The sequence below is a fragment of the Diadema setosum genome, chromosome 12, assembly GCF_964275005.1.
Source record: "Diadema setosum chromosome 12, eeDiaSeto1, whole genome shotgun sequence".
Lineage (NCBI taxonomy): Eukaryota > Metazoa > Echinodermata > Echinoidea > Diadematoida > Diadematidae > Diadema > Diadema setosum.
In genome coordinates, this window is record NC_092696.1 from 9,700,607 (window position 1) to 9,713,169 (window position 12,563).

At 40.5% G+C, this 12,563-nt stretch overlaps 1 protein-coding gene across 1 annotated transcript in view; it reads right to left on the reverse strand.

Moving 5' to 3' along the window:
* Positions 1-12,162, reverse strand: part of LOC140236345 (uncharacterized) — a 104,808-nt gene extending 92,646 nt beyond the window's left edge. The window contains exons 1-8 of the mRNA XM_072316301.1: positions 11,415-12,162; positions 10,281-10,592; positions 9,875-9,886; positions 8,596-8,928; positions 6,028-6,360; positions 3,633-3,965; positions 2,836-3,168; positions 1,192-1,500 (exon numbers count right to left, since the gene is read on the reverse strand). Of these exons, the coding sequence (XP_072172402.1) occupies positions 1,192-1,500; positions 2,836-3,168; positions 3,633-3,965; positions 6,028-6,360; positions 8,596-8,928; positions 9,875-9,886; positions 10,281-10,592; positions 11,415-12,162 (2,713 nt within the window). The remainder of the gene's footprint in view (positions 1-1,191; positions 1,501-2,835; positions 3,169-3,632; positions 3,966-6,027; positions 6,361-8,595; positions 8,929-9,874; positions 9,887-10,280; positions 10,593-11,414) is intronic.
* Positions 12,163-12,563: the final 401 nt, after the last annotated feature.

Here is a 12,563-nt window from a genome sequence, read left to right on the forward strand (position 1 = left end):
ACTTTGTCGGACAAATTTGCTCTCACACAATCAGGGGGCATTTCATGGAGGAACTTGTCGGATAAAATATCTGACAAGTCAATTATATCCGACAAGTTTTGAGAAATTATCTAGTCTGATTGGCTGATTTCTCTGAACTTGTCGGATATAATTGGCTTGTCGGACATTTTATCCGACAAGTTCCTTCATGAAACGCCCCCCCCCCCCGATGAACAGATTTCAATAGCTTATAACAGTTTGTCAGACAAAATATCTGACAAAAAAAAAAAACAAACAAACTTCATGAAATGCCCCCTGATTAATAGTCAACATTAACCACTTCTTCTTCGTGTTTCATTTACCACTTCTTTGAACGATTCTAGCTAAGAATAAACTTATTTACACTGGACCAAATTATTGGAATTCCCTGAATCACGATTTAAAATCTGCTCCTTCTATGTATTCATTTAAAAGGAGATTAAAGTTTTTTTTTTTCTTTTACAATCCTATAATGACGACTCCCAGGATCAGATTAGTTTATAGGCTTACTTTGTTACCCGTCCGCAATATCTGCATTGCCGTTCTTTTTATTATTGTTACTATTGCCTAAGCCTTGACTATAAGATCTTCTTTAACCTATACTTCGCATTTGAAGGGTTTGTTCAATATTCTTTTTTTCTTCTTCTTTTTCTTCTCTTCATTCTTCCTCAAACCTCCGAGGATCATTGTCTTTGTCTTTGTTACACATTCCTGTCTATTCTGTTACCTCTTTATCACGCTATAGTCCTGTTTCCTCTTGTTTCCTCTTGTGGCGTCTAGTCAGTTTTTTTTTCCCTACAAGTAGTCTTGTTGCTGTCTCAGTTCTGTTTTATGCTAATTACTCTGTATTTTGTTGTTTTTTGTATAACTGTTTGTCCGTCTGTCCTAAGTGGGCTGCCAAACTTTTTTTTTTTGTGACAAACTTTTTGTGCCGATTTGTTGTTGTCTTCAATTCAATTTTTAAAAGGGGCCCATTCTCTACAAGCTTTGTCTTTTTAGTGGGCCCCTCTGTTTGTTTGTTTTTTTCACACAGTGCATAATACTGACAACTATTTCACTTTCGTTACCTCAGCAACTATTGCAATGTATCGCTACTGTTCCACGGTTTATCCACCTAATAAGAGACTAATTTATATAAAAAAGAATCGTGTTTGACAAGGTATTCCTGAATACCTGGTGATATGCAAGAAACGCCAACGTCTTCGCTATGTCCGCAGTTGTGTTGTCCATATCCATTATGCTGGCATTCGTCCAAGCTACTCTCCGTGCCTGTGCACTGAACGTCGTCCAGCAGGATCGGGTCAGATCCCTGTCCGTATTCGGCGCAGCAAGAATAAGTTGAAGCGCCCTCAAAGCCCAGCATCCGACACACCACGTTGGCGTCTTCAATGCCAAAATAGTCGTCACAGACAGTCCCCCATTCTCCATTGTGGTAAACTTCAACTCGACCTTCGTAGGGATCTGGGCCATCGACAAGTCGGACTGTGTTCTCACAAGTCGTTGGCTCTGAAATAAAAGCGTTCTTTTTGATTCGGTACTATTTATTTTCCCTATGGACTTTACAACTAAACGCACTTTGAGTTGTAAAGGTTTCAGTTGTAACGTTCGTTTTATTCATGACGGATTAAGCTAGCTGCTATTCTACTTCCTTTCTCCCATAGACTTCCCCCCATTATACCTTCAAAGCTAGATTGCATTTTTTTTAGTTGTCTTCTTGGTGAATTATCCTTGTTGTTCTCTATTGTTGAACGATTTTCTTTGATGTTGCCATAAGACAGAGGAAAGCTGATCCTTGCGTGATAATGATTTCGGAAAAAGGAAAGGATTACTAATCTTTGTAAATGTTAAGGAATAGACAAGTTAAGCGTAACAGCAGAGTAAGCGATGCATTATTAAGTATAATTTACACTGTGCCTTTATTGTCAGCTATTGTCGCTTCTACACCACCTTTTCTTAAATCAAACAAGGACTCAATTTCTAGAGGAATATGGAGAAAAAAATCCTTCTGTGTGTTATCACGGCGTTAAATATTTTTTTTTTAATTGCCAAACGTATTCATTCACTGATAAACATCCTTTGGCTAACCTACTATCATGAAGAGCAGATTAATATTGACCAAATGATTAATATGAAAACAAAAATCCGTGACCTATTTCTTCATGAGTATTTTCTTTGAAATGCATCTTTCAGCGGTGTTCGAACTTTCTTTCAGTACAGTAATGATTAATAGGACGTATTTGTGCAGGACAGCCTTTATTGTATTTCCGAAGACGGGGGCAAGCATATCAATGCAATTATTTGAACGAGTAGCCGTGACCTAAAACATCAGCCCCTGTTGGCTTTTATCCACAGGCGACCTCAAATGTCAGTTAGAAACAATATTTCGCGGATTATTCATACAATATGTCTGCATTTTCCTGTATATTCTTCTCGTTTCGTTCGCTTTGAATAGAATACAGTCCATATGCGACTGATCAAGTTGACGAATTCATAATTGTTACCATGCAACTGGTCCTTACAACCAAGAGGCAACCTGTAGGAAGGTTTAAAAAAGCAATCCGATCCAATGCGTAAGGTTTTTATACCACACCAAATTTGGAGCTACGGGAGCATGTGCGTACAGTGTTTACGCCACTTAATGTGAAGCAGTCACCGTGCTGTGACGTCTCGAACAGTATGCATTGGGCTAAAAACTGTTTTTATTTGATATGATCTGAAGAATGTTACTGATAGACCCTACAGGTTCCTGGTTCCGTTACGGTCATGGCACCGCTTTTGGAGCACATCGGGAAGATGTTTTTAAAGGCCAAGATTTACCTCTCGATATACACTCCACCCCAACGTCTTCTCCATGCCCACAGTTGTGATCTCCGTATGCGTTGTGTGAGCACTCTGCCAAGTCACTCTCTGTGCCTGTGCATTCGACGTTGTCCAGCCAAATTGGGTCAGATCCCTGGCCGTAGGGGGCGCAACACCTTGCACTGATAGCACCCTCAAAACCCAACATTCGACACACCACGTCGGCATCTGCTTGTTCAAAGAAGTCGTCACAGACAGTCCCCCATTCCCCATTGTGGTAAACTTCCACTCTCCCTTGGGAGTCGTCGTCGCCACCTACAAGTCGGACTTGAACCCCGGCAGATGTGGGCTCTGAAATGAAAAATATGATTATGTCTTGATCAATTTCTGTTTTCTTTGGCAGTTTGTTCAACCTTCGCCGATGAGCATGCAAGCCAATCTGAAATGATGTAGTATGCAACATTTGCTGTTGTATGAAAGGTATGCTGCCCGTTTTATTCCATTGGATAGGCATTTTTCTTATTCGGAACAGATAACATCATAGCCTTAAAAAAGAAATTGTATTGCACCATTAAAAATCAGCACAATTTTTTTTTTGGTTTTTTTTTCGGTCCATTTCTGCTGGACCATTAGCAATGATCTAAATTAGCTTTACAGTCAGTAAGAATGTAATGAAATTTTTCTGTGATACATTAAAAAAACGGTGCATAACAGCCATCTTCTTTTTCTAAAGTGGCCTCATTTGGTCATTAGCGTCACGTTGAGTACCGCTTTAAGAACACATCTGGAAGATGTACTTAAAGGTCAAGATTTACCTCTCGGTATGCACTCCACCCCAACGTCTTCACCATGCCCACAGTTGTGATCTCCGTACTCGTTGTGTGAGCACTCTGCCAAGTCACTCTCTGTGCCTGTGCATTCGACGTTGTCCAGCCAAATTGGGTCAGATCCCTGGCCGTAGGGGGCGCAACACCTTGCACTGATAGCGCCCTCAAAACCCAACATCCGACACACCACGTCGGCGTCCTCTTGGCCAAAGAAGTCGTCACAGACAGTCCCCCATTCTCCATTGTGGTAAACTTCCACTCTCCCTTGGGCGTCGTCGTCGCCACCTACAAGTCGGACTTGAATCCCGGCAGATGTGGGCTCTGAAATGAAAAATATGTACCTTGATCAATTCCTGTTTTGTTTTGTTTTTGTTGGTTTCTTTTTCTTTTATTTTATTCTTCCGCTCATGAGTATTCAAGATACATGGTAATCATATATTTTACATTATTACCAGAATTAGGAATCTGAGCTGAGGTTCTACGAAATTGTGTTTCCTTCGTATTACGAGCGGCACTGCGCAACAGCAGGGAGAAATAGGGTGAATTTGTCATATTCCCCTCTTTGGCAAATGCCTATGGGATTAGCGTGTTAAAATCGAGGAGAATATGACATACGTGCACTTAGCTCCCAGTGAGAAAAATATTCTGTTGATGACAGTTTTTTTGTTTTGTTTTGTTTTGTTTTGTTTTTGGGTTTTTTTTTTTTTTTTGCTTTTGGGTTTTTGGTTTTGTTTTGGGTTTTTTTTTTTTTTTTTTTGGGGGGGGGGGTTCACGACGGGGCAAATTCCCATAGGTTAGCACGTAAAACTTAAGTACGAACGCTGTTACTACTGTGTGAGCTGGCAGTTTCTTCGCGCGCCGCTTATTCGAGTTTCGCAAATGAGGGCAAATACTCATAGGTTAAAGTATGGTGAACGAGAAAAAAAGGACGATATTCATAAACAAGGTGATTTATACATTTCTGAAAAGCTTAAGTCTCCAGGAATATGAATAATTAACTTTAAGGAGATTAAAAACGTCTCCAGAACGCTGAGACCCTTTTTAAACCACCAGAACTCGATCAGACGGCGAAATTTTGGTGACCAAAATTATGACGTCACGAAATGTGCGCTTTGCTACCACTCCATCCACACAGTGGGCTCCGTCTATGGAGGGCCGTTGCGGACTTGGTTCGTCGTTTGGGGCATACGAACGGAGAGGCAGTGTGCCCGTTTCCATGTATGCCCCAAACGAGTTGTGTCCGCAGCGGCCTTCAATATCCATCTCCTCTCCCTCGCTCTTCTAACCACTCCGACTTAGCCACTGTCACTACACTCGTAAAGGGTTTTGTTCATTTCGTGACGTCATATTTTAGGGCTCGAATATCGGTGAAGCAAATGATTCAGTTTTAACTTGCGATTTCTCAGTGGCGCGAATATCTTTTAATAATTCACATTAAATATCTGTTTTAAGAGACATTTCCCTCTGTTTTGACACCTTCTTTTACATGATTTTCTTGATTTTAATGTCTCGTTCACCATACTTTAAGACGTAAAAACAGAGGACGACCCTCGTCTGTGTGAGTTGGCTGTTATACGCGCGCCGCGTACCTGAGCTGTGTATAGGGATGTAGCGCGCAGTGTAGCGTAGAGCTCGACCTGACGCCGAGTGGAAAACCGTCATCTCGGAATTAGTCAAAAATTTACTTGTGAGTGATTTTACTAGTATTTTATTAATTATGAAATTGAACATGTTTAAACAACACATTCTGTCAATGATTGGTGCCAACTTTCAAAATCAGTAGCATTATCGTTTCAAAAGCTATTAGACTTGAAACTGAAGAGTGTGCAAAGAATTTCAAGATATGAAAAGGGGCCCCTTTGACATAACTGCAATGTAATCATTCTCCTCCCCCCCCCCCCCCCAAAAAAAGAAAGTTGTAGATAAACTGCTGAAAAAAAATTTCCCACTCATGTTATGAATCCAAACGAAAGGACATTGTATAAGCATAGCTCTTTCCGAAAACATGAAAAACTCAAGATTGACTTTTTTATCCATTGCACCTATTTTGAGCCCTCACGTAGAATCAAGGGGGGGGGGGGGGGCGAGATTTTGGTGGTTTTGTGATGCACTGTCATATATACTCTTATAACAACGGAATACACCAACATTTGAATACTTCGCCTTTTTTAATAATCAGAACACCCAAGACATGCAAAAGTTCCCTAATTCAGATACGGATTCATTTCCGTATAACCACTGAAATATGTAAAACTATTATATTAATGATGATAATAATAACAATAATGATAATAATGATAATAATATAATAATAACAATAATAATAATAATAATAATAATAATAATAGGGTCTTATTTATCTAGGGTAGCCTGGGTAGTATACCTGGTCCTATGCATTCCACACCAACATCTTCATTATGTCCGCAGTTGTGTTGTCCGTATCCATTGTGTTGACAATCGGCCAAATTGCTCTCCATGCCTGTGCACTGGACGTCATCCAGCAGAATCGGGTCAGATCCCTGGCCGTATGCGGCGCAGCAAGAATAACCTGAAGCGCCCTCAAAGCCCAACATCCGACACACCACGTCGGCATCCGTTTGGTCAAAGTAGTCGTCACAGACAGTCCCCCATTCCCCATTGTAGTTAACTTCCACTCTACCTTGGGTGTCGTCGTCGCCTCCTACGAGTCGGACTTGAACCCCGGCAGCTGTTGGTTCTGTAAAGAAAATATTCGCTATGATCAAGCCCTGTTTTCTTGGCCTTTTTTTTTTTCGTCAATGAGTCCTAAAGCTGCATGTCGGGACAAGGAAAATTTACAATTTCTTTCCTGTTCTCTCTATGGCATGTTGTCGTTTTTTGTTCTGTTTTTTTTTTAGTTGGATGAACGATTTTGTTTTTCTGTTAGTTGAGAGATCTCTCTAACGCATCCTCTCTTTTCACACTTTCAAATGGTTCTATTTAATAAATTAACCTCTCGTGTATTAAAAGAATCATTTACCACTTGCTGATGAATAAAAAACCTAGCTTTAGTGCTTCAAAATAGTTCTTAAGGTGAGTTAGGTATATAAATTAGTATGATCAATATTATGTATTATTAGATTTATCAAATGTGAACAAAAGTTATAATAAACTTGTTCTTAGAATAAACCGTCTACAGTTATGGTTTCAATATTGAGAAAAATAGTGATATCTCCTTTATATTTCAAGTTTTATTGCGATATTCTTACTTCGCAGATGTTTTGTGATAAAACTGACCTTTTTATATGCATCAAATGTAAGAATCAGAACATCATATTACATGATATTATGCTAAACCCAAGAAACATTGATCTAATGTCTGATTTAGCGCACTAATTTACCCTGGAGGTACCTGTGAACGGTCGGGTTTAGAAACTCTGGTGTTATATCCCATCATGCAAAATGGACGTAACAAGAGTGTGCACTCCACACCACTTGTGAGGCACAAGAACAACAGTTGTATCAATTTATCGATGGGCAATTAGAACGGTTGAAAAAAAAAAAAACCAACGTCATCATGATCAGACCCGAGAAATACGACTATCATGATTGCACAGCGCGTCAGTAGCAATGTGTAAAAGAAGTTTACGTTGGAGACTTTCTTTACACAAACTGTAAAGTTACAAAACAGCGATTGTATTTTTTTCTAATAGTAATGAGACACCGTGAGACTAGTTTAAGTTGTTGTTGTTGTTTTAAAGAACGAAAGGAGAGAGAGAGAAAATGGGGTCCTATACAAATAATTTGCCCCAGACAGCACTTAACATAAAACAAACAATCTTATAGAGATATAAACAAGAATATTAAATATATACCAAGTCTCCACGAGGGAGATCATATTATCTCCACAAAGGAGCTCATTAAGTCTCCACGAGGGAGCTCGAATAACTAGTTTAAGCTTACAGATTGAATCTCCTGGGGAATTTTTAACGAATGTAACAATATATCACGTGATCTTTTTGTGACAAAAAATTTGTAAACAACCATCTCTATAGTCAAACTCAATGCCAAATATTGGATACGGACAGTATACTTTATTTGCCAAGCACAAAAGTATGTCTATTTTCACTGTTATGCGCCTAAAGTCATCTGTTTTAGCATGAAAACATACATGCCTGCAAAACTGTCGATTTTTGCTCTTAGATAAACATGTGCATAGCAAATATGTAAAATACAGGAGTGTATGATTTCACTAATCTTCTGGTTAAGGATATAAATGTGAAATATTAGCAAAAAAAAAAAAAAAAAAAAAAAAAAAAAAAAAAAACTTCACCGGAAGTATTAAAACCTCTGAGCATTCTTGATCTGGGTTGCTACGTTCTTTTTTATAATCGATAGTCGACAATCGGACCATAGCTCTATCCACTGGCCTTTCAACCGAGCTTGTTAGAAAATATTATTCGTAACGAACAATCAATCATCACGTACTTTATACCTGCCTACCTGCTGAAAAAAAAAAATGGGGAGGGTACTTCAGGTGCTGCAGCCATACAGGTTTCAAAGTAGATCCTTTCCATATGATATATTGCAAGGAAATTCCAAATGGTAAAGGCTGAATTTTGAGCCCTTCGGAGAACCATATAATGACTTTCAATGAGCAGGTTCTGAGCTTGTAGGTGAAACATTAACTTAATTCGATGAGGTTAATGCCGTGACATTACAGGTAAACAGCTGTAAACCTTGCCTTTCTATCCCGGTGGGTCTGGTTCCACGTTCTCACTTTGTTACGTCTTGCACCGTCATAACCCCATCGTTTTTTTTTTCTTTTTTAAGTAACGAAGCACTAAGAAATCATTTTCTTCTGCATCAGTTCATCCACCATTTCTGTTGATATTCGTCTTTCGAAAATTAAAAAAAAATCTAGTAGAGTATGTGAAGTGATTATTTCAATGTGTTAAGATTAAATTTTTGTACGATTAAAGCATGAATTTACCTATGGGCATACACTCCACACCAACGTCCTCGGAATGTGCGCAGTTGTGCACGCCGACTCCGCTGTGTTGACATGTTCCCAAGTCATAATCATAGGGTGTGCATTCGACGTCATCCAGCAGAATCAGGCCAGATCCCTCGCCGTACTCAGCACAGCAAGAATAACCTAGGGCGCCCTCAAAGCCCAGCATCCGACACACCACGTTGGAGTCGTCTATGTCCCACGAGTCGTCACATACAGTTCCCCACTGACCCTCATAGTACACTTCAACTCGACCTCGGGTGTCATCTGGTCCTCCAGCAAGTCGCACTTCAAAACTGTCAGTGTGGGGCGCTAAAATCCAGGTATTTTTTTCAAGATTTTAAAAAGTAATGTTTTTTGTATGAATTTCATTGATTAAAATATACAGATCATGTAAGGATAGTGTATAATGTTTTAGAGTACGAGTTGTCACATTGGGTAGGCCTAATGCAGTGCACTCCCTTTACAGCGAACACGGTTATAACGAAAATCCAGTTTATACAACGTAGTAAAATTTGAGACCGCAACATTATCCGTTCTGTAGTTTTATTGTTTATTTGTTCGGTTATAACAAAATTTCGATATAACAAAATAAAGGTGCCGGTCCCGGGGACTTCATTATAACGGGAGTCCACTGTAAGAGTATTACCCTTCTTGTTTGCTCGGATGAACAATTTCCTCTAATATCTAAATGATGCTCACATAATGCCAGTGAAAATGATGAAGTAAGGCCTAAGAACCTGGAAAGCTTTTTGTGCGAATTGAACGTTATTAAATTGGAATAAGATCGTGATTTATAATCAATGACGAAAACAGTAATAAAGTAAGTTTTCTTAAAGCAAGTTAAACGAGTGCACTTTTTTTTTTAACTCCGTACACTAACATTAAACGCTGTAGTCCTTACCCCTTTCTATAGTCATGGGAAATAAGCAAGGTAATACCAATTTGCAATAAGGAAGCAAACCAAACCCCGATATCATTGTAGGCTGCATTCTCTGCTGCCTTGCATCTCAAAAGCACTTGAGCGCAAAGTTTGGTTGCAATTATCACATCATCTTAAAGTTAACACTGAATTAACCCCGTTCAATCTGGATTCCGAGCAAGCCACTGTGACTTCCCTTGTAAAGCTAATAAAGGGATAGAATTTGGGTGTGGATGAAGGTACATACAGCACACTGGGGCAACTCTCGTCGACCTACGGAAAGCGTTGACAGTGTCGATGACAAAGTAATGATCAACAACATAATAATCGGCATACATGGAGCAACACCTAATTTGTTTGAGAGCTATCTAACTGGTAAAAGGAGAGTGACTATAAACAAAGGTCAACAACGTCTGGTGAACTGTATTTGTACCCCTTATCAGGGTAACTACCCTCCGGATAACTTCCACCAGGATTTTACCCCCGGGCTATCCCCCATATCAATTAACCCCCGACAACAACCCTCCTCGCCTAATTACCCATCAGAATTGGCCTATTCCAGGTTTCTCTGGACGAAATTAAACTACAAATCTAGAGAACAAAATGAAAAAAAAAAGTTCAAATATCAATAGGAAAACCAATACGGTAGTATACTTTCATGTGAATAATAAAAAAAGATAACTTTACATGTTTAACTAATGGGACAATAAGTCCGTCTTAGACTTGCCTTGGAGAATACTGCAATTCACTCCAGCATCCTCGTAGTGCCCGCAGTTATTTAGACCATAGCCGAGGTGGCTGCATTGAGCGATGTTGGATTCTACGCCGAGACACATCAAGTCGTCTAGGACGATATCGCCGCTCCCTGCGCCGTACCTTGCCGACCCTTGCGCGATAGCTGGCCCGCGGTATCCGAGCATCTGGCAAATGACTTGTGCATCCTCGTCGCCAAAGTAATCGTCGCAGACCGTCCCCCATTCGCCGTCGTAGAAGACTTCTACCCTACCTTCGGAACCGTCAATGCCATCCCCAAGGCGCACTTGCAGCGGGTCAGCTGGAAAACGGTTAAAGACATATTTTCAGTAGACAACTAATGAATTTTCTATATTCCAGATTATGTGGATAATTACGAGTCGACTGTCACATAATTATAAACGACATCACGGACGATTCCTTTTGCGTTTCTTCTGAAGGAACATGTCCCCCAGCCTGCATAAAGTAAACTCATTTTCCTTTTAAATAAAAGCTGTCCTACAGTCAAAAAGGAAGAAAGATCATAACATGGTTGCATTTGCAAGCTCCAAAAATATTTTCACGAGGAAAGTTATTACAAGAGAATTATATCCTTTAAATGTAATCGTAGCAGCATTGTTTTTATACAGCGAAGATAATACCCCCAAACAGCAAACAAGCCTAAAACTTCAACAAAGAAAGATGGATTCATTGTATCCCATGAGTTTCATGGTTCACGGCGATAAAAGTAAAATGGGCATCATCAAATTAAATCTCGGAGAAATGTAATATATACTCATGTATACTGGCTTTTTGGTTAAAATTGCAATGAATGTAATAGAAGCGCATCAGTTGTGTGTATAGGTTCGCATGTTGATATACAAATAATATATAACAGTTTCAAGAATTTCATTTCATGTCATTATTTCTTTAATGTCTCCTCACCTCAAAAGTTGATGCGCTATTTGTTTTTGTTTTTTGTTTTTCAAAGCATACTCGTCAAAAAATGAGACCGTTACATCATTCACAAACAAAATTAATGCGATATCATTTCCGCCTTGTGAATATGAGGCCTTTTTGTAACTTACAATAGTACACCATTGACGTGCCATAACAAAGCGTATTGTGGTGGAGAGTTACATACCTCTAGAGCCAAAGGAAGTTCCAAGGTACTGACACACCTCCTCCGGGGTCGAGAAGCCAGTGTACATAGGCATGTCTGCAAGGATATCGTCGTACGTTAGACCCCCACTCAAGAGGGCCGTAAGATTCAGAGAACCTATTAAAATTTCCGTACATCTTGTCTGATCGGTGAGGACCCCAAGGACATTGCCGACAATGTCTTCGGCCAGAGAAGTGACGAGGTCTTCGGTGGTTGCGGACTGAACTGCTACACAGAGATCCTGTCTACTGCTGTACCCTGCAGCAATTGCTGCAAGTCTCGGCACTTCTTCAAACAGCGTGACTGTCATTTGCTGAGTGTACCCACCCTGCATAAGGGCAACCATATATTCATCATACTGGGCACACATTGCACTCTCTACGGGCAAGAAGATTTTTACGAGTTCCACAGCAAACTCGGTAACAACATCCTCCCAGCTCCTCCCTTCACTGAGCAGTCCACCAACAGCCGGACATACCGAATTTACGTCATATATGTTGTCAACGCCATAGAGATTTGCTACCAGTTGCTCGATCTCACCCAATATGTCAAAGTTGAAAGGGCCAGGAGGAGGGGTCACATAATCTATTATACTAGTGTAATTCCAGGGAGCTGGAGTGGAATCGAGATAAGAGGGCAGTTGTATCGTATAAGGTTCCGCCGAATCCATCGTACTATCCGGGTATTGCGGGTAGTATTCGCTGCCGTAGTCCGGACTTTCCGGCGCCATGATGAGATTCCAGATCACACGGCAGATTTCTTCTCCGTCCAACGGGGTGTTCTCTCGCACGGAGGTCAATATTGGGTCGCATATCAATTGTCCTAAGGCAACTGCACTGGGATCCCACATAAGCCGAGGAGCTATCTTCGTGCAGAGCTGGGCAGCTCCCTCTACCTGGGTCGTGGCTGTCCACGCGGCACCTGCGGCGTCTATGACGTTTGCAACGGTCAGGAAGGGTATAAACTCACCCGGAAGTCGAAATAACTCATTGAAATGGATCAAATGGTATGGCCTGATACAGAGGTGGGCCTCTAGCCAGTCAACCTCCAAGCCGGACGGGAGAGGACAGGGCCGCAATGGCTCTATTCAAAAAGGGTGAAGGAAGCAAAATGAAATTCACAGGTCATCGT